Source organism: Hyperoodon ampullatus (genome assembly GCF_949752795.1).
Source record: "Hyperoodon ampullatus genome assembly, chromosome: 6".
NCBI lineage: Eukaryota > Metazoa > Chordata > Mammalia > Artiodactyla > Ziphiidae > Hyperoodon > Hyperoodon ampullatus.
The window spans coordinates 17,770,399-17,793,398 of record NC_136919.1 but is presented as its reverse complement, the minus strand read 5'-3'; the positions used below and the strand labels follow the sequence as shown (position 1 = coordinate 17,793,398).

Genomic DNA, 23,000 nt, shown 5'->3' with positions numbered 1-23,000 from the left:
CTAAAAGCATGTATTCTTCTCTTCTGCTCTGGTGACCATTGCCACCTATGCCTGCTTTTCTCCTCAATGAAATGGGGATATTAACTCCAGCCTACTTAATATGTACCAGGACTATTCTTAATATCCCGTAGACTTTTTAAAATCTGTATTGGAGTATAGTTGCTTTATAATGTTGTGTTAGTTTCTACTGTACAGCAAAGTGAATCAGCTCTACATATACATCCCCTCTTTTTTGGATTTCCTTCCCATTTAGGTCACTGCAGAGCACTGAGTAGAGTTCCCTGTGCTGTACAGCAGGTTCTCAGCAATCCCACTACTGGGCATACACCCAGAGAAAACCATCATTCAGAAAGATGCATGCACCCCAATGTTCACTGCAGCACTACTGACAATAGCCAGGACACGGAAACAACCTAAGTGTCCATCAACAGAGGAATGGACAAAGAAGATGTTGTACATATATACAATGGAATATTACTCAGCCATAAAAAGGAATGAAGTTGGGTCATTTGTAGAGACATGGATGGACCTAGACACTGTCATATAGGGTGAAATATGTCCCATACATCTTACACAAGTAAAAGGTGGCCTAAAATGGGCAGCCTGGACAGCCTCTCTCTGAATGAGATAAAGCCTCTCTAAATAAAACATCAGAAACAATACTGGGTGTGGTAGGGGGAAAAGCAGCTCCCTAAGGAAACAAGTTACAAAAGAGGAACTTTATTTTTATGCTGGGAGACGTTGTTTTCTTCCTATGAATTCAATGACCTATGAAACTAGGTCTCAAACCTGCATTTTTCAGCTCTTACCTTCCTTTTGACTGGTATATATGCAGTTGCCCACTTTATACTGCCAGTTAGCACGCCAACTGTGGGCTGGTGTGTTCAGTGAAGATATCCCTTAGAAAACTTACACTCAGCATATTTAAGACAGCTCAGCTCGCCAATACCTGCTGTTCTGCTACTGTTCCATTTAAGGAACACAAGCATCGACTCGGGCATGTAGGCCCCAAACTTTGGCACCATTTCTAATCACTTCCCTCACCTCTCACCTCCCACCTCCCACTATACAATCATAAAGTTCTCATCCTACTAGCAGCTTAATATGTTTCACATCCCTTTATTCTCTTCTTTATTCGCTTAACTATGAAAATTTAAGCTCCTACTAACCTTAAATTTAAGCTCTTGAAACACTGTTACAACTTCCTAACTGATCTTCTTAAATCTAATCTAGCATCCTACCTACTACACTTCCTCCCACCCCAAATCAAGCCCAATCCCACACCAGCCAGAGTCAGATTTAAAACGTAAGCGCTAATAATATTACATAAAACATTTAAATGACTTTAAAATGCTCCTGGTGAAAGGAAAAATTCCTTAACACGGTCTACATATCCAGTGGGATTTTATTCCCACCTACTTATCTTTCTAGATTTATCTCACCACTGCTTCCATCCCTCTCTAGGCCGTTTTAGTCCTTGCTTTTATGCTACCTAAAACACTTTCCCTCTCCCTACCCACCAGTGTCTCCTAAATCCTACCTCTTCCGGGTCTTCTGAGGTGTCCACTACATGGTTTGAGTCAGGTGTCCACACCACCTTTTGTGTTTCTGCCTTGTAGCACTGACTCATTGCATTGTGATTTCCTCGTTGCCTACCCCTCTCTAAGGCTACACTGAGCTCTGTGAAGGCAGAGCGACTTTTAATTTGCCGCTGCATCTGCAGCATCTAGCGCGGTACCTGAAACAAAGCAGGCACTAAAACAGTTGCTGGATAAAACCAGGGCAGGGGGTCAGCTTAGCTCATATGTTGATACACATGAACACTCTGGGTCACATTTATAGCACCAGCTGATTATGCCACCTGCTCCTCCCACCAGCTGCCTTGCCGAATCACTGACTGTTAGTTGCAATAGAAAAACGGGATGTGGTTGAAAGCTGGGAGGAGTGGTTCCCTCAGATTTCACTTTCTTTAGAGAATCTTCTCAGCTATAAAATAATTAAAAGTTATGTTCCTTTCTGGAAATTCAACCCAAGCTTTGTCTTGGTGCAAAGTCACCAGTGCTTCTAAAGAAGGCTCAGAAAGACACCTTCGATTGTGTGGTATGTAAATGATATCTCAATAAAGCTGTTAACAAACAAAAAAGATGTACCTTTGAACACATGGTCCCTTGACTTGCCTCTCAACACACTTTCTTTGATGGGGAAGAGAGAAGAAGGAACTAGTTCGAGTCCTAATCCTGTCACTAACGTATAATTCCTTTGAGCAAGTTGCTTATTCTCCCTGGGACTCCATTTCATTATCTATATTAATAGAGTTATTAAATTAAGGATTTTTCCTGTTGTAAATGTCAGTGATTCTGGTGCCCCAGACCTTAGGGACTTCTTGAGCCAAGAGCTCCAAAAGGAGTCTTCTATCTCCCTGGACACCTGTGGAATGGGAGGGGCCAGAAGTGCAGATCCCAAGGACCCTAAGGAGGCACCCCTGGGGCACAGAGCTGGTGTGTCGGATGAAGACAGCCAAGGCCAGCTCCAACCCAATGGATCACTGGTCAAGTCCGCCTCTAAGGCCTGCCTCAAAGCCTTCACCCTGACCCAGAGCCAAGGTGTTGCTGGAAAACAAGAATCTGGAGCCAGCGGGCCGACATCATGCAGGCTGGAATCATGTTGGTCTATCTGCCTCTTTTCTCACACTTCCTGACCAAGTACTTCTAATTGCTTCAGAGGAAGAGAAAGGCCTCTCAGAGAGAACACACTTGCTGGAGTGCCCATTGTGGTTAAATAATAGGAAAAAGTAAGTCGTGAGAGGACTGGAGTGATAAAGGATGGAAGAAAGAGACGGCAAGAGAGAGTACCTTTTACCACCTATGTACCTTGGGATTACGTATCTTACCCACTCTGAGTCTCAGTTTCCCAGGCATAAAGATACCAGCTTTAGAGGCCTGTTTGGAGGATTAAATGAGATCATGTATGTGAAGTGCCAGCGACTCTCCTGCCATATAGTTGTTCTCAGTACATGGCTTTGGTCATTACAGGGGGGCAGTAGGGTATGTGGACTTTGGAGTCAGACACTCCTGGGATAGAATCCTGCCTCTGTCTATTACCAAGCCACATGACTTTGAGCACATGAGTTTTCTCATTTAGAAGATAAGGATAATAACCTGGACCTCACAGCGATTTTACTAACACAGTGTGAGATCGTGTGATTAATTGTTTCATAGGAGAAATAGAAAACAAGTCAGTCATTGCTGCCCACTCCTCTGTCACCCGGCCCCCGCCCTCCCCCCCAACACACCCCTACACATTCTTGACCACTATAAGCTTGGTGTTCGGCTGTGCAAACACGCTCCCCTGTGCTCCACCGCTGGGCTCCAGGCTGTGCTTTTTGATAACTCTGCCTTCTATTCCCACCTCCAGGCTCAGGCAGGACTAAAATTCACAAGCTGGCAGATCAACAGGAGACAAACAGCCATGGTGTTAGAAGGTCTGGCAGGAAGAAGGCTTATATCTTAGGCTGCTGTGGTCAGGGCTGCAAAGAGCTACATCATTCTGCTTTTTGTTTAGTAATAAGCATCATCACTAGCTTGACTGTGTCTCACTGTAATAAATGATAATAATACTAGCTAGCATTTCCTGAGCACTTCTTATATGTCAGGTGCAGCGATAATCACTTTACAACCATTGATGCTTTTAATTCTCATAAGAATACCGTGAGGCAAGCATGATGAGGCCCATTTTAAAGATAAAAGGACTGAGGCTCAGAAAACCCTAAGTCACACCTGGTACATGGGACGGATGACTCACACACAGCCTGATTTGTATGTTGTTATTTGTTGAAAGGTAACCTCTGGTAAGGAGCTGGTAAGAATGACAGATTTCATGTTGAGTTCCTACTATGGGCCGATGAATCACATGATCTCGTACCATCTTCATAGCAACCCTCAAAGGTCCAGATGTTTTTCCAACGATTCCTCTGGTACCTCCCCTACTGGTCCCTTGTTTTCATTTAATTTTAGGCATTTGGAGATTGAGCCTCTCCTATTTGTGAGAGTTCTCTGCTGTGGACAGAGCCAATGGCAGAGGTGCAAAGACATACAAAGCTCTAACAAAGAAGCCAATGGCAACACTCAGGAATGCCGGAGGGGATTCAGGCACTATTGCTCCCAACTGCTCTGGGAGGACTCAGCACCTGCCAGGCTGCCCCACACACCCAGCCTGCGTCTTGCCTGTGCAATCCCTCTCCACCTCCCGAGATGGCAAATGCCCTCACCCCCCAGGGCTCGGCTTAGAATCTTCTCCAGGGAAATTCCCAGCTCATCCCACGTGGTTAGGGGCCCACCTCCCCACCTTGCCTCCTCCACCCCTGGCCCTACACCACACACACACACACACACACACACACACACACACACACACACACACACACACACACACACACACACACACACACACACACACACACACACACACACACACACACACACACACACACACACACACACACACACACACACACGCCTTATGCCTCCCTGTCACAGCATGTATCCAAAGGGTCGTAATCATCTGTTCACCTGCTGAAAATCTTTCCCATTTGACTGTGGGCTCTTTGAGTGCAGAGAGCATGTCTCATTCACCTGGGCATCCTCAGCACCGGACACAGGCCCTGGCATATACTAGGGGCTCAGAGCACTGTCGTGGAACGTTGGGGGCTGAGAAGGGACCAAGGGAACGTGTGAGACAGGGGAGGGAAGGTGCCCTGTGGTGTGAATCTGTGCGGGAGGCTGCCCTCAGGGTGGAAAGTTCGACCTGCTAATAATGACCTGGGAAGGCAAAAGCTTCCATCTGGGTATCTGCGTTCCCTCCAGACCATTTCGTTCTCAGAAGGGGGCTGAAGGCAGAGAGAAAACAAAAGCCCCATATTCATCTCCAGGGAAATGCCACATTCTTAGAGCAAGACTGATGCGAGCGAAGGGTCCTGTCTAAAATCCTCCTCCCGGAGTCCCTGTGAGACCTTCCTGGGAATGGGACTGTGATAGGGGAACAAGCGTGGTCTGGCCCCAGTCTGAAGAGAATCAAGGTAGCTACTTTACAAGAGTGTCAATCTCTGAATGTGTCCCCTAACTAGGACAATGGGGACAGTCTCCAGTGGTTCAGGAAATGATGTTATTTGTGCATGTGTTCTTGTGTGTGCAGGAACTCTGAAATAAGAAAATGGACATGCTGCCAGATGAATGGCTCCGTGATCTATGAGCATGTGGGGGGGCTTTGGCAACTAGGAATCTTTGAATTTGCTGTAGGTTTTCAGGTGAAGAAAGACCAAATTATGCCTCTAGCTGGTTATTAAATTTCCCCCTTTGCAGCGGCAGGTCCTAATGGATTACCTAAACTGACCTCAACTTTCCCATCTGTAGAGTGGGAATAGCTAACCTAGACGGGGATGGAAAACACCTTACACATGAGTCACCATTTCTTACTCTCACATTCACGACAGATACCGCTAAGCGATTCGACCCCATCAAGCCTGGTCCTGACCCAGAATCTCTTTCAGTGAAGTATTCCAGGCAGCATTTCACTACCATTTGATCATAACTGACACATAAGGGAAACTCAGGTCTGGCTAGATGATTGCTAAGGCCCCTCTCAGCCCTGATGTTTTAGGGTTTGGCTTTACCTTATAACATTGCTCCTAAGTTACGCTAGAGAAGCATGTTGTGCAGAGGGGTGAATAAAGAGAGTACTTCCACCCCTGCCTGAGCTGAGGGACTGAACTCTGAGTCTCAGCTTTCCCCGGTTCTTTTAACTGTGGATAAGAGAGACAGAACAGGAAAGCAAACAGTTCCCCTGGGTCTGATGCCAACATCTGAAGAGGTTTCTGAGGCTGCTGTGATAGAGGTGGACAAGCAAGGTCTTTGTGCTGAAAGCTGCCTGTGTTCAAACCCCTGCTCTGCCAAGTTCCCTGGGGTGAACTCCCGTAAATCATCTCCCCCGTCTGAGCCTCAGTTTCCTCAAGCGTGAAACGCAGATAATGATGCCTACCTTACAGGCTGGTTGTGAGGAGTAAATTGGATGAAATAATGTATGTGGAAGTGCTTTGTGAGATGCACTGTGCTGAGCACAAGCGGAGGATTATTATTCTTGGGACATACCAATAGGAAAAATACTAGGGTGTTCCGTTCCAGATGGACTCAATCTAAACCGGGGAACAAATGCTTTCTTTTGGTAATTTCATCTGTAGAAACAGCAGTCTCGTGGGCCTATTTGTGTTTAATGAACCACATCCTGTATCATCTTTTTGCATGGTTCCGAGGAGAAATAAGTTGGCTGTCTCCTTTGGCATGCTGCAGGCTCGAGAGTGTCCAGGTCATATTTAACGTCCTCCTGTCCTCTCCAAGAAAAAACACCCGCCCAGAGCTAGACCTATCCTACAAACAGCTGCACGGAGGCCAAGGGGCCAGGGGGCGGGCAAGGGATACTCAGCCACCTCCCATCAGCACACTGGGACCTTGTCCAGGCTGAGACTTTAACCCAAGTGATAGTTAAGGAGTACGAGGCTCAATGTGACTGGAAGGCAGAGAGCATGGAGACAGATGGGGCTAAGGAGGTTGCTGGGGACACAGCAGATCTGAGAAGGCCCTGAGGCCATGGGGAGGAGTTTGGAAATTAGCCTCAGGGCAATGACAAGGCACCCAGGAGTGTTCGTGGAAGGAAGCGCATGATGGGATCTCCATCTTAGAGACAACCCGTGATGCTTAATTTTTTATGTGGGCCATGAGGTGTCCACATATTTGACCAAACACTATTCTGGATGTGTCTGTGAGGGTGTCAGTGAGGGTGTTTTCGGCAAAATAATCAGCAGACTGAGTAAGGCAGATGGCTCTTTCTGATGTGGTGGGCCTCATTCAATCAGTTGAAGGCCTGAATAGAAACAAAGGCTGACCCTCCCATGAGTAAGATGGAGTTCCTCCTGCCTGAGTATTTGAGCTCGAATGTCCCTCATTTCCTGCCTTTGGACTCGAACTGAAGCATCGGTTCTTCTTAGTTCTAGAGCCTGCTGGCGTTGGAGCTGGATCTCATACCACTGGCTCTTTTGGATCTCCAGTTTGCTGAGATCTTAGCTTGGACCTTCTCAGCCTCCATAATCACATGAGCTAATTTCTAATAATAAACCTCTCTCTCTCTCTCTCTCTCTCTCTCTCTCTCTCTCTCTCTATATATATATATATATATATCTGGATATGTCTGTATATATACATACATACATCTAGAGATACAGAACCAATTATATATATAGCTTTCATATATATTATACATATCATAAATATCATATGAATATATATCATATATATTATACATATCATAAATATCATATGAATATATATCATATATATGTTCATATCATATATACTAAAGAGAATTTTATCTATCTACCCATCTATCCTGTTAGTTCTCTCCTGAGAACCCTGACTGATCCATGTCCTCAGGGCTGTGCAGCTGGATTGATGTGGGACAAGACTGGATGCAGGGAGACCAGGCAGGGGGCCAGCGCTAGAGTCCACACAAGCCATTATGGTGGCAGCAGTGAGGTGGAAAGAAGTGGGCAGTTTCAAAAGCTATTTGGTAATTAAAATTGATAAGACTTGGGATGGTTTGGAAATGGGGGAGCGAGGGAGAGGGAGAATGTTGAGGATTTCTAGGTTTGCGGCTCTGCCTCTAAACAGATACAGGTGCTTTTCACCAGAACACTGGAAAAATTCTAGGCTGTGTGGGGCAGTCTGGGCAGGCAGAGAGCTACCGTGATAGCACATATCAGAGGAAAGCTTGGAGGCTGAAGTATAAAGTGGGAGTCATCAGGGTAGGGATGGCAACAGAGAGCGTGGCTGAGAGTCCCCACAGAGACAAGGGCAGTCCTGCAAAACCATATTGACTGGTTTGGCAGAGGAGAATAAGCCAGCAAAGGAGACAGAGAAGGAACAGTCAGGAAGGAAGGTGGGCAACCAGGAAGATCTGGTACCACGGAAGCAAACACAGACAGTGCCTCAAGCAGGAAGTGGTCAACGCCATCAAATGCTAATGAACAGTCCAGCAAATGGGAACTGAAAACTGCCCCCAGATGATTTCGCCAGGGAAGCAGACCAGTACCCATGCAGGTCTCAGCTCTGAGATTGACTCCTTTCATGTCTGGTTGGCATTTCTGAAGCAAGTTCCCTCAGGAAACTGAAAGCCCAGGAGAGTTCTCCAGCTCACATCAGCCCCTGGGCTACACCTGTCCTCACAAAAGGAGGTGACACTTGACTCCACCTTTCCCTTCTCCTCCCCCCTCCCCAACCCCTGAGCTGCCTTTCAAACAGCCAAAATGCCTTTAAAGAGTAATCTAGGAATGTTTCAGGTGACATTCAAAAGGGCATCGTAATTCACATGGAAATGCAGAAGTTCATTCCTTTGGACAGCCTTGGGAAATTAAAATAGAGATAAAACGTCTCTTAAAGGTGGCAACAGGCATTTATCTGTGGGGACATCTCTATGCTACAGGCTCTCCCAATCTAAACTCAAGAGCAGTTCAACCTTCACGTGGAGAATGTCCTTTCATCAGGGTCACCGAGTCTCTAAACTTGGAAAAGGCATATTAATCACATACACTTTCCCTTCTACACTTTTTGTTTCTCCAATTCTCTTTGTGGATTTTGGTTTCCCTGTGTCTCTCTCTCTTTGTTTTTCTGTCTCCTCCTATTCCCCTCAGTCAATCTCTCTCCGTCTCTCTCTGTCCCTGTCTCTCTCTCTCTCTCTCACACACACACAGAATGAACAGTTCCTTTACATGCACACATCCTTTACCTTCCATAGTCACTTTCTCCGTGAAAAAGAAGCAACTGAAAATTCAGGAAACCTATTAGACTCGTAATTTCTGCATTCATCACTATCCCCTCTGAATAGAGAATGACAAGGGATAACAAAAGTGCAGGTGTCGCAGACACCTCCCTAGTAGAGCTCCAAGGCTCCCTCCCTCACTGGCTCCACCCCAGCAGTCCCTCTCCGCCTGAGTCCAGTCTACCCTGTCCTTAGTGCTGAGTCAACTGACAAGAGAGCGGAGTAAAGTAGCAGCCATATCTCCCCCTGCCCCAACATATACACGTGTGTACCTACACACACACACACATCTGGGATCACGGTTACCTGAGTGTATGCAGCAGCCATGGGTGGAGGGAGTGGATTGGATCAAGATAGTAATTAGATGCCTGGCTCAGTGGTAGATAAATAAGTCCATCACTGATGTGTCTATGCTGTCATCGGATCCCGTATCTTGCATATGGGAAAGTAGATCTTAGAGTGTAAACCGATTTGCCCAAGATCACACAGCTTGTAAGAGGGCAGCTGGGATCTGAACCAAGGTCCATCTGACTGCAAAACCTGTGTTTTATCTGCAAATGAGGAAGTCTTCGTCCAAGATAGCCAGAAGAAGGGTAACTTTATACAGAGAGTCTTAGTCATGATATAAGACTCATGTGTCGAGGTCATGGCTAGGAAGAATGTGTGAATATCAAGTCAAAGAGTGAAGTGAAGCCTCAATTGGGAGAAAAGTAGCTTTTCAAAATATAGGTGCATCAAGAAAACAGTAGCATATAGTGAAAATATTAAGCTGCGGCAAGAAACTAAAAACTTGACGTGGTGCTTGGAGCACGGCCTGGGAGCAGAGGTGATGGTTAAAGGAACCTGACAGGCTGAACAGCTTCCAAGCTAATCATACCTGGGCTGGAGCTTCTGGGGATGACTTACGTTATTCTAGTTGCCTTCTAAGGTCCAGCCCTTCCTGGCTTTGGCTGGTACCATCTAATTGACCTGTCCAGTGCTCCGGTCCCCTCTAGACTGGTGGAATGCCCATAATATCCATTTGGTGATAGGAAACCCCGCCTCCCTGCCTGGATCTTTCTAGTCCTTGTTGGCATGCCCAGTGCCTCTCCGGAATCATCATCAGAAGCTGGGTCTGTTGTTCAAGCTTTCATTTTGCCCTATTACAGGGAAACAATACAAAGGTATGGACGACCACTCTCCCTTTCTGCAAAGAGCAGATATTGTTCACTGATCACAGCGTTCTTTCCCAGTGATCCCAGTGACCTTCAAACAGTGGTCTAGAAAAGCCACTCCCCAGCTAATCAGAACTGGTACATGAAACAAGTTATGGGCCATCGTACGACAGTGACTGGGCTCCCTACCACATGCCAGCCACCTGCCTTTCTCCAGCCGTCTATCAGTAGATTAAAAAAAAAGTCCATCACAAGAATGACAAACTGTTGGAAGGCTAATACAGGCTGGACCCACGTGAGGACAGCACCCATGTCTTGCCTACCGCAATGCCCCAGCATGTGGTGCGAGGTCTGCAGAGAAGAAGCACTTAGGAAGTACCAGTGAACCAGAGGTTAATGCATGATAAATGTGACTTTTTTTTCCCCCATGGAATGCACACTTAGAAGCACTTAGGGGAATGAGAGGGAAATAAAACTCTCGTGGGAGATATTTTAATCAGGCACATGCACCCCAACTCCCTTGACTTTCCATGACTTCTAGTGGCTGGATCACAACAGTGGCCAGAGCCCCATCATTAGTGAACCTGGAAAGGCTGGGACATTTGTTTCTAATGTCTGGGGACACTGAATGTGGCTTCAGGTTGGAATTTAAACACCAGCTCATTCAGTAACAAACTGTGTGGCCCTGGTAAGCCCCCAATCTCTTTTAAGTTCAGATTTCCCTTCTCTAAGATAAGGGGTGAGTATTTGTGCCTTCCTTGCCTCAAGGGGTAGGTGGGAGGACCCAAGGAAGGCTGTGTGTAAACTGTGAAGGGCTGTACAATGTCCGTGGTTGTTATCCACAGCCTGTTTGGTCTCTTCACAGCCTGCTCTTTCAGCCTTGGCCTTTCTTACCAAGAAGACCATCTGGGTCTAAACATAGATTTCAAAGAATGCTGGAAGCACTCCACCCTCTACCCTTGCTGGGTTGAAAAGATATTTGAAGGGACTAGTGACACAGGTGCTTTTCAGGGAGAAATGAGGGCTGTGGCCACACATTAGCAAGAGCTGTGGCCGGGACCACAATCCTCAGCTGATGTCCATAACGTCACTTCACATTAAGCTACTGTTTTTTACGTACTTATTGTATAAGATGTGTTTTACCTGTATTATCTCATTTCGTTCTCCCAAAAGCCTTGTAAGGAAATTACTATCCCTCACTTACCAAACAAGGAAACTGAAACTTAGAAGTGACTTTGCCTGAAGTTTCCTGGCAGGGATGTAAGAAGAGGTATCGGGACTTGAAATCCTGTCTGTCCCACTTCGACACCATTCTAATCCGTTTTCTTCCCACAAGCTCTGCCCCAAGAGTGATCAGCTTCCAAACCTAGATTCATCCTGACCTGGTCCCCAGTGAACCCTGGTTTCACAGATGTCAATGACACACAGTTGACATATAGATGTCAATGACACATAGGTGGCTGGGGAGAGAAGGGACACATACCAACTATCTCTGAGTCCAGAGTTCTTTCTGTCCTCATGCGCAAATTCCCAGCTTCTCATCCACCTCCTCCCCAGCATCACTTGCAAATTTAAAAAGTAAAACTACAGTGTTGGATGTACCATCCAGGTGGTCACATCAGGTAGAGACAGAGAGGAAGAAACACACACAGATCAGTGTATCCCTATGCTCTTCTGGGAGCGAGCACGGACGAGGGAAGAAAGAAAAGTGCCTTTGCCCTGGAAACCCAGAAGGAAAAGCTTCTGTACCAAGTTCACCCAGCAAGTTTGTGGCAAACTTGAAGTTTCTCTGAGTCTTGAAGGGGGTCCCCAGCTGCTGTTTCAGCATTCTGTCTGCCCTCGTCCCCATCTTACTTGCCATAGATTCCATGCATCCATTGTATATAAGAAATAGCATTTTCTGGAGTGAAAAAGTCCAAGGCCTGGAAGCAGCCGAGGGTGGAGATGGGGTGGGATTCAGCATTAGCGCAGCGTCTCAGGTCCCAAATGCCGGATGAGGCAAATTGGTTCAGTGGCCACAGCAAGCGAAGGTTTTTATAAACATCACCTAATTGTGTTACTTCAAAGTCCGGAAGCTTATTGCCCTGCTTAATGATGTGTCACCTTATTTATAGGGTAGCACAATGAGACTTCTATTGATTTAATGCACTTCCTTAAAGACCGTTGTTGTCACAGCCATAAACCGGAGCTATTCCCACACAACTCAATTATTCCCCTGCGCCTGTAAACCACCCCCGGTGCCCCAAACAGTCGCACACACGAGAAAGGGAGGGATGAGACCATGACAGGGTGGAGAGCGCAAAGGGGATTGCTCGGGAAAAGACAGAGGCCGGGGCTTCATCCAGCTGGGGATAAGGGGCAGCATGAGAAGAGCTAGACAGGGAGTGTGCAGCATCTCGCTCTGTCTTGGCTCCATCCAGAGGAGCGGTGTGACTCTGAGCAAGATTCCTCTTCCCTTTCAGCCTTAGTTTTCCCAGGTGTGCAATGGGAGTGCTGAGCCCAGTGAGACCTGTCAGGTCCCTGTGGCTCCCACATTCTGTGGTTTTAGGAGTCACGGTCGATCTGGTTCTTGGGGATAGGATGGTTGGTCCATATGGAGAAGGTGCAGGCACGTTTTAACATTAATCCTCACCCTCTCCGTCGATCGAGGGACTTTCTTTTCAAATTAATTGATAATAATGGTAACAGGAAGTGATCCTCACCCTGCTATGTGTGTCTGCTACGTGCAGGGCACTTGACTTGTTGGCTTATCTGAGATTCATCTTCTCATCTGTGAAATGGGGCTGTGACTACATGGACCTGTTATAATACATAAGGCATGTATGCCACAGTTCCATCTTTCTCAAAATGCTACCGCATAAACCACTTTCCTTTAATGTTGGAGGGAGACAGGAATGGCTAAAGTACCCATTTCACAGGAAGGGAAAACTGAGGTGGGAAGGGAATGGATTTCCCAAGGGGAGTGGCACAGACTGGTCTCCTGCGTCTGGGAAATTCCAATTTTGATAATAGCTGAGAATCGGAGGGAAATAAGATCTGCTGACCCTCCCTGAGGATAAAAGTCTCTCCATGGCAGAGACTTCAAACTGCCCCCCAGACATGAGGTGATCGCTCCCAAAGGAGCCAGAGCTCTTCTTGGGTTCTTTCAAGAGCCTGAAGAGAAGAAGGTGTCAAGGAGACACCACTCCCACCCCACAGCCTCCTCCACCCCACGACTCTGGCAGTTGTTTCGAGGGGAGAGAGTGGGAAACAAGGAGCGTGCGGTAGAAGGCCAGGGTTCTGGAGTCCAGAACACCACCCTGGGCTCTCAGGAAATGCCTGAACTGAAAGACTCCTGAGAAAGCATCACACGGACCTTCATTCCATCCACAGTGAACGAGAAGCCCAGAGAGGGGCAGGGACTTGCCTAAGGCCACCCAGTTTCTATGGGGCAGAGCCAGGATCTAGCTCCCAGGGAGCTCAGTTATCTCCCCAGCAGCCTCACCTCCGCACTGCATCTGGCCACCACCTCCAGCAAGCCCTCCAGGCTTACCTTTCTGATACTGGAGCCACAGCTGCTGCTGGACCTTCTTGCTGGGGAAGTGGATGACGCAGGTGAGCTCGGAGCCATAGAGGGCTTCTGCGACGTAGTGCGAGCCGTAGTGCTGGATGAAGGACAGGAGCTCCTCCCGACTGCTCTCCTTGGTCAGGATCTTGAGGACGTCGGTGAAGCCTGGACAGAGGAGCAGCACGCAGAGGTGGTCAGGCTGGGGAGGCTGGTGGCCAGCAAATGACAAGCCTGGATTTGGTGCTTTATCCATCACCACGGTGTCAGCCAAACGTGCGCAGCTTTCCCTCACTTATTTTGCAAAGACTGTTCTCGCTGGTGGACACACAAGGCACTAGGACTGACAGGGAATCAACAGCAGAGGAAGGCCTATAGCTGGCGACTTGAACATCACAATCAGGAAAAATCAAAGCTGATATCTACTGAGCACCTCGCGTGTACCAGGCACACTGCTAGATGTTCCAGACACTTTGTCTAATTTAACCTCGGCCCAGCACTGCAGTCCCAACCATAATAAGCCCTGTCGAGCGGATGAGCAAGTCAAGGGTCAGAAACTGGAGCTGATGTGCCTTGGTCCTCCAGCCAGAGGAGCTAGGATTCCAACCCACTTCTCTTCTCACCCCAGGATGCACGCACTTCCCATGTACCCAATTATCCAGGGCCTGAGCTGTCCACGGATGGAGCCTGGGGGCTGCACTGGCCCAGGCTCAGCAGACAGTCTGTGTCCTCATATCTGATCCCTGGCTTAGCTTCCTGTAACATCACTTCCCTTTCTGTCCCTGCCTCAGCCTCCCTAAAACACAGTTATGTCCTTTCTCCTGCCATTGTCAAGGGCCTCCCTGCTGTTTCATTGTCTTTAGTCCTATGCCCAAGGGTCCTGAGTCCTCAGTCCCTGGCATGGGGCCTGCACAGCAACCACTCAGTAACCACTGCTCCCCTGCCCTCTTTCTCCTCCTACAGGCAGGTCACCAAGCTATTTTTCCAGACCTTTCCAGACCTTAAGACCTTCTGGGCTATCCTCCCTGCTACGGATAAAGCCCAATGACCTTACCTGGGTATCCCAGGCCTCCAAGGTCATCTCCCATGAGCTACATACATCAGGCTTTACCTATGGCCAAATCAGTTTTCTTATTTCTCCTGTGTGTGATCTGGGATTTCCATCATTCTTTCTTTTTTTTTTGTTTTTTTTTTTGTTGTTTTTGCGGTACGCGGGCCTCTCACCGTTGTGGCCTCTCCCGTTGCGGAGCACAGGCTCCGGACGCGCAGGCTCAGACGCCATGGCTCACGGGCCCAGCCGCTCCACGGCATGTGGGATCTTCCCGGACCAGGGCATGAACCTGTGACCCCTGCATCGGCAGGCGGACTCTCAACCACTGCGCCACCAGGGAAGCCCCCATTCTTTCTTTATGGATATCCCTCCCACACTCTCAACACACACACACACACACACACACACCACGATCTACCTGGAATGGACTCCCACTTCCTCCCTAAGTCACACTCAAGCTTTCAGGCCCCAGGAAGTCACCCCTCCCCCAAGAAGCTTTTCCCACCATCCTGGCATGGAGCACCTACCCTTTGCACCTTCAACAGGCATCACCTTGAAAGCAGAAGGTCTGTCCCATTTGTCTCTGAGTCTGCACATGCATCCTTCCCCACCCCCAAGTCAACCAGGTTCACGGCACAGATCCCGGACACGGCAGACACACCGACGCCCGTTAATATAAGAACAGCTGATTCTGTGCCACATCAAAGTCAATTGTAAAAGAGCAAGCTCTTCTTCAACATTAAAAATGAGCTCCAATTTGCAAACATTTGATTTACAAGGGGGTTCTCAGGAGCATCATTATTGATTAATTCAAGCAGATACACCTTTGTAGTTCTAACAGGAACACGGCAGTCTTATTCACAAGCACGGTGTAAAGGTGTGGGTGGGGGTAAAAACAGAAACAGGGCTCAAAGAATGGGTCCTTGATTAGAACAACCCCTCCCCATCAACCTGTTATCCCATGCAGCTGGGTAATTAATGCAGCAGAGTTAATAATGAGATGGTTTCTGTTAAGTAATAAATAACACCATGGAGATGCCCTGTGGCTCTTTATCCAGGCAGACAACACTGCCTTCAAATCCCTGCCCTGCCACTTACTAGCTGTGTGACCTTGGGCAAGTTACTTAACCTCTCTGACCCTCAGTTTCCTTATCTGAAAAAAAAAAGTGATAAAGAATGCCTTCCTCTCGAGACTGATGTAAGCCCTAAGATATGAAACATAAAGCGCTTGGGTGATGTCAGCCATAATTACTATTTATACTTCCCAATACCCAGGCTAAAGGAGTTCCAGGCTGCTCACGAACAAAGCGATATTGAAAGAGAAAAGGTAAGAAAAGAGCTCGCCCACCGTTTCAAGATACTTGGACAATAACCCAGTGGCAGTGTTATGAGTGAGAGTCAGGGTAGAAAACCCAAGGCCAGGCCCCATCTTTTCAGTTTTCGTTTCCTTACTTTTCAGTTTTCGTTTATCTTTTATTCCTTCATCAAAAAGGAGCACCAGTAATGTGCAGGAATGTAAGGTACAGGAATAAGTAAGTACCCACAGTTCTCAGGTTAGTGGGGGAGACAGACAGGATTCTGATGTGAATCAAGCACTTGTTAGTGCCTTAATATAGGCAGTTGAGCACAGGGAATTCCTTGAATTATTCCAAAGGGTATAGATAATGGGGGAGGCATCTCCGAGTACTGTAGGATGTGCAAGGAGATCCAGGCGGAGGAAACAGCATGCGCAGAGTCACAGAGACAAGGAAGACAATGTCCCATTTTGAGAACTACAAACCGTCCCCGTCAGCTGAAGCACAGGGTTCATGTGGACAAAGTGTGAGCAGTGTGTGCGTGTGTGCGTGTGTGTGTGTGTGTGTTGGTGGGGGAACCGGAGCAGGGAATGCATTACTGCTGAGTAGGAAATGGGCAGGAAAAGAAATCAGCCAGGAGAAACCAGAGGAATCAGTGCCTGAAAGAACTCACCCAATCCACACGCCTGAAGAGCTTCGAGAATGTAAGTGTGACCTAGGTTATCGTTTACCCCTCTCTCCTATTCATCCCCCACACCCTGCTCAGACACCCCTTCCTCCAGGAGCCTCTCTGACTCCCCAGAATGGACAGTGGCCCCATTACCGCATTGACCTGCTGCAGTGTGTGGACCCCACTGTCCTGCCTGCTTGTCAATCCGCCCTCCCTGTGAGACTGTTGATGGCGGGGGGGTCGTGGCCTCATTCCCTCAGCATCTCCAGGGCCAGCATCCTTGGGGGACCTGAGCGGAATCACGCCAAGTCCCCTGGCTGCGGGCGGCAGTCCTCACCTGCCGAGAGGGTGATGGTGCTGAGCTTCACGCGGTACAAGTTGCTGCGGACCCGCCACTGCTGCACCATGGGGTAACCCATGGCCTCATCATACCTGACGTCTCCTGGGGAGGGAAGAAGAAGCTCATGTGAGCCCGGCATTTAGAGGCCTCACCCTACAACCCCATCCTGCAGCCCTGGGCTCTGGGTAACAGCCACCTCTTCTAAGTGGACAGAGGCTTGGCCCTAGAGTGAGGACTCTCTCTGGGCTGGCAGTTTTATCTGAACTCCACCTCCAGGCCTCTGATCTCAGCCCCAACCCCGCCTTTTCTCTCTGCTCTACAGCTCACACGGCCCCCTTTACCCTACAAGCAAGAATGGGTTTACGGTTCCACTAACTCTGGCGGCGATTTGCCATGGGGTGCTAGATAGCACGGTGCCTCAGTTTCCCCATCTGATCCCATGGCTACCTGGGCTGATCTTATTTCACAAGCGTATTGTGAGACTCAAATAAATTAATAGCAGTGGAAGTCCTTTGGTAACCTTGAAATGTCCTACGTGTGGACTGAGGGCCAGAGAAGCACAGCCCATGCATCACATACGGCCTAAGGCTACTTTTGCACGATGACAGCAGAGTTGAGCAGTTGTGACAGAGACCACGTGCAAAGCCTAACACATTTACTATCTGACGATTTATGTTTGTTCACCCTCCACAGACTGTTTGTTTCCTAACATGGAAACACAAGATGTCCTTTGGTATCTCGTAAAATAGCTGTGCGTACACATAAAAGGTTCCCATTTCAAACAAGACCGAGAAACACTGGCTAAACAAAGTTAAAAAAGATTAAAAAAAAAACTGTATAATTTCTCAGCACCTTGAATAAATTAATATGCGTTTTAAAGGTACATGAAGGTACATGAAGTGCACAACATTTTGCAAACTTTTTTGACCAAGGAGCCCCGTTTTTAGGTTTCACTGGAACTCATGTTCCATAGAATGCATTGTGTGAAACACAAGCGTAGACAAAATATAAACAAAGAAAAAAAAACACAACAAAATGTTAGCAAGTGGTTAACTTAGTGTGGTGGATGTGTGAAAGATCCTTGTTTTCTGATTTACATTCATCTCCATTTTCTAAATTTTGTACTCGAAGCACTGCAGACTCTCTTTTTTATAATCAGGAAAAAATACGTGAAAAAGAAATGCTAGTCACATCAGCAGTTACTATTACTGTTGTGTCTCCTCTGCAAATGGCAGGCACATTTTCCCTCCTTTTCTCTTGTCCCCTGGTGAGGAGGCACTTAAAGAGATATTTGATACCAAGATGCAAATGAGAATCTCACTGGAACAAGTGATTTGTTCCTGGACATTACTGCAGTATTAAAGCTGTCCATTACTATCAACTTTTTCTTCCCCCCTTAGCCTCAGGAATAATATAATTTCTTAGAGGCTTTCATTTTAAAGTAAAATATTCATGATCCCCCAAGATATGTCCACTGGAGGGAGGTTGTTTTGTTACAAATACGTCCTCTCTGTTTATCTGCTCTGCCTGTCCTTTCCTTCCTCTGCAGACACCAGGTAGAGAAGGAGAGAGGATGGGAGAGGAGGAGAGGGCCGTGGTTTGAGTCAGGGCAAAGAAAACAGTCTGTACAGGAAGACTAGACACCAGCAGCCAGGCAGCCTCTGCCCCGTCTATGATTGCTTGCCCTAATTCAGAGCAGGCTTGGAGGGGCCGTCCCCAATAGAGGGAGGCAGATATTTTGATGCAGACTGTTGATGCAGCTTATGCACTTGGTGGAATGGTGTCCAAAAGGAAACAAAACAAAACGAAACAACGCTGCTACCTCTTTTGATTATCAAGAAATTTACCAAACCATCTTCTCTGTCCCTCACCACATCCCTGGGCCTCCCCCAGAAGTGATCATCGCTCCATCCCTCACTTTCCCCATCCCTGGTCCCTCCTGGATTCCAGCTCGAAATATAAGCCCCTTCGGTGAAATGTCAGCTCCTTGAGGTCAAGGCCATGGTCTATATGATTCCCACTCCTGCAGAGACAAAACAGCCTGACATAGAGCAGGTTCTCAATAAATACCTACTTACTGACTCACTCACTTCCTTGCATACTATTCCTGACCAAAAACCCACCCCCGGTGCTACTCAATCTCTGACCCCCATCTTACCTGACTCTATCCTAGATCCCCACCAAAGGATTAGGGGTAAAATGAAGCCCTGGGATTGGGGGGGGGTATTTTTTCTGGTAAGTAAAAAAAAAAAAAAACTCTTAAAATGTAACCGTTCCTTTATGAGGACACCTCCAAAGATCCCCAAATCAAAACAAATAATCCTAAGAGTTTGTACCACTAATGCAGAACCACAATGTACTGTATCACAAAAGCAGAGCCAGGGTCCTCACATCTTGGGAAAGTCCCCCCAAAGGGCAAGAGAGGAACTGGGAGAAGATGAGGCGGAACAGACGGGCTTCCCGCAGTGGGACAGACAATACAAGCCTCAGGAGAGCCTGCAAAAGATGGCTTCTCAGTAGGGGAGCGACGGAGGTTGGGGGTTGGGGGACGGACTGCAGAGTGGGGTGAAAAGGGCAGAAGACCTGGAGCTATGGCACCTGGTTCTAGTCCTGGCGGATTTACTGTGTGACCTTGATCAGTCCCTTCACCTCTCTGAGTCTAGATTCCTCACCTATAACACGAGAGGAATGATACCCCCCCCAGGATGGCCCAGTGCCCACATTCAAAAACAGCTTGTGCAACTGAGATGCTGTCAACTGAGAGAGGCTCCTGGTTGGGGTGGGGATGGGGGAGGTCTACTTATTTTATTTCAAAACGACTTAAAAATGAACTGCGTGATCTCACTTCTATGTGGAATCGAAAAACGTTGGACTCGTAAAAGCAGAGAATAGGATGGCTGGAGGCAGGAAAAATGAGGAGATGTTGGGTAAAGGGTACAGAGGTTCAGTTATGCCAGATGAGTGTGGTTTTGGGGTCTAGCGTGCAGCCCGGTGACTATAGTTAATAATACTGCACTGTGTACTTGAAGTTTGCTAAGAGAGTAAATCCGGCCTCGGCTCAGAGCCTGGAGTCTCAGGGAAGCCCCTAACTCTGCACAGTCCACAGGAGTCTAAGAAATGGTAGGTAGGTCCCTTTCCCATCCCATCCCATCCCTCGCGAACACAGAGGCTTGGCAGGGCCCATCCTGGACGTGCTGAGAGCTGAGTGGACTGGAGAGCAGGTGTGTGGTCAGGGAGGCTGGGGAGGGTCCAGCACGTGCGTCTTACCAGTGAGCAGCTGGAGGTCTGGGAGGGGCTCGGAGAGGACCCCCCGGCACTGCTCCTCCACCGGCAGCGGGATCACCGACAGCCCGTCGGCCAGCTGAGGAAAGTCCTTGATGAAATTGTTCTCCCTGTGGAGAGGAGCAGAGAGGCTGCCACATGGAGGAAGCGGAGGCTGCAGGTGCTGCTGGGAAGGAGGGCAGGGAGCTCGTAGTCACGGAAGAGACTGACTCGTGAGCCGGTGGACGGCCTTGCTGGGATGGCTCTGGCTCCCTGAATCCCAGCCCTGGGGCCATGGTGCTAAGGACGGGTTCCAGAACCCGGCAGGCTGGGGCTTCAATCCTGGCCCACCACTTACTAGCTGCATGATCTTGAGCAAGTTCCTGGTCCACTCAGAACCTCAGTTTCCTTTTCTATGAAAGTCAGATCTCAGGGTAGTTTTACACACTGAATGGGAGAAAGCTGCCAACTGCCTAAGACACAGTCTGATATTCTATAAACTGTCTATTTGGCTGCTAAATGTCCCTTTACATAAGCGGTGACAGCGGTGAGCCAGGATGCGAGGGAACTGAGGAGAGCGTGGAGTGCTTGAAGAAAGAGCGGGTGAGACTGAGCTGGAGAAAGGAAGGCTTGAAGGAATGGTGTTTGAGTGCTAAAGTGGAAGGATCCTAAGAGATCTTTTGGATCCAACTCCTCCTTTTAGAGATGGGGAAACTGAGGCCGGGAGAAGGGGAACAAATTTCTCACAGACAACCAACAGGTTAGACTCAAAACCAGATCTCCCCACTCCTAGGCTAGTGCTCTTTCTTGCCCTAAATTCTTCAGGTACCTCTCTGTCGCTTCTCTGCAGGGCCGCTCCAGGAAACAGGAGACAAGCCTCGGGGTGCCCTCGGGGCACTGAACCCTGAACAAAGGTAGTCTTAAGGTGTGGGGGATGAGGTGATAGTGCATTGCAGGGAGGCAGGCTTCAATCTTCCAGACAATAGACCTGCCTAAAAATGGAACAGCCTGCCACTGTGAGGTGTTGAGCTTGCTGTAGCTGGGAGTAAGCAAGTAGGAAACTTGAGAGCCACTTGGCATGGACAGTATCAGGGCATTTCTGTATTCAGATCTGACTTTTGAGGTCCCTTCTTATTCAGAAATCCTCAGAGTTAGAGACACTAACTACAACCTGGAGAGGAGGAGGGGGAATTGAAGAACAAAGGGAAGGGGATGTTTATCGCTTCATTTTGCCACCTGGAACGGGCAACCTTGAAATGAAAATCAGCAAGAGGCAAACAAAAATCTGTGATGCCCAAGCAATGCCTTTGAAGCCTGGATCTCGGGCAGTTCAAAAGCAGCCAAGCAAGCATTGTGTGGCCTGGGTCACCTTCCTTTCTGTACTGCACGTCCCCACAAACTCCACCCCAGGCACCTTCAAAGCTCACCCTCTAGTCATTCAGTGAACACCTTCTCGGTGTCCGACCCCTGAGCAGGTCAGAATCCAGGGGAGGACCCACTGTCTCCATCTTCAACATCACCAGCATCTTCGTCATCATCATCATTGTCATCTTTGACAATTACTGATTGAATCCTTAATTTGCTAGGATCTCGCTAAGCACTTTGCATCCATTTAATCATTTAATCTTCACAGTGACCCACAAGGAGTTATCATTATCTTCATTTTACACGAAAGGAAAAATGAGGTTCAGAGTTAAGAGGTGGTAAATTTGGGATTGGAACCTGGTCTCTCTGACTGCACATCTGGTGAGGTAAGCAGCTGGGCCTTGGACTGTCTGCTGGGCATGCATGTGGCACGATGTTGAGTTTCTAGGCCCACACGTGTACAGTTAAGCATGCTGTTGTGTGCAGCATGGGTGTGTCCATGTTTGTCTGTAGAGCTATACTTGTTTATGTCTACACGTGTGCCTGTTGTCATGGGTTCCACCTAGGTGTTTGTGTCTGGCCTTTGATTTGTCTGCAAACTTGGACATGTGGATCAGCCATGTGAAGAGAAAAAGAGAACCTGCCAGGGGTCATGGAAGTGCCCCCAAGTAGCATGTAACACCCACCAGGGCCTAAGGAACTAAGTTTCTTCCTGTCCTCCTCATGAGGTGGCCTCTTGTGATACAGACCTTCCCTTAGACATACAATGAGGTGGAGGCTGTCCCCCGCCTTAGTCATTCCACTAACATGCGCTGAGCACACTCGGGGTGGAGCCCTGAGCTAGGTACTCAGGATCCAGAGATAGACTGGCTTCTCCCCTAGTCCTTTAGATCTTCCCAGCTGTGTGGGGGAGACAATGGATCAGCCATGCGGAACAGTCAGTAGGGCCAGCTATCAGGGATTTGGATGGGCTGGAGGCTTTTGGCCAAGGGTCCCTTCCCCACGAGACCCAAGCACTTGTTTTATGAATAGGAGAGGGCAAGACTGAGAGGGCTCTGAAGACTGAGTTCCTGATCTGCCCGCACTGCATCCTAGCTGTGAAACCTGGAGCAAACCACTCAAACCTTAGTCTTCTCATCTGTAAAATGGGGACCCTAAGCGCTCTTCAGCCTGCCTTAGTGAAATCACAATAATAACAATGATGGCAATAACTGTTTGTTGAGTACCTCCTATGCACCAGGCGATGTTCCAAGTACTTTACATTAGTTCTCACCCAACCATAGGAATCAGATGCCCTTAAGACCCCTAGCTGGGAGGTGGAAAAGCAGAAGCACAAAGCAGTTATGTAACTACTTAAAACCACACAGCTGGGAAGCGGGAGATCTCAGGTGGTCTGGCCCCAAAGCCCACACTCCACATCACTGCACAGGTGTGGGGCACTGAAGACGCTGCCTGTGA

General features: G+C 48.1%; 1 protein-coding gene across 3 annotated transcripts in view; it reads right to left on the bottom strand.

The window, feature by feature from the left end:
- Window positions 1–23,000, bottom strand: part of ASTN2 (astrotactin 2) — a gene marked incomplete at both ends in the record, with an annotated part of 919,723 nt that overhangs the window by 232,457 nt on the left and 664,266 nt on the right. For all 3 annotated transcript variants that reach the window (XM_079706619.1, XM_079706617.1, XM_079706618.1), the window contains 3 exons: window positions 13,549–13,728; window positions 16,914–17,018; window positions 20,184–20,308. In XM_079706619.1, coding sequence (XP_079562745.1) covers window positions 13,549–13,728; window positions 16,914–17,018; window positions 20,184–20,308 — 410 coding nt within the window. The remainder of the gene's footprint in view (window positions 1–13,548; window positions 13,729–16,913; window positions 17,019–20,183; window positions 20,309–23,000) is intronic.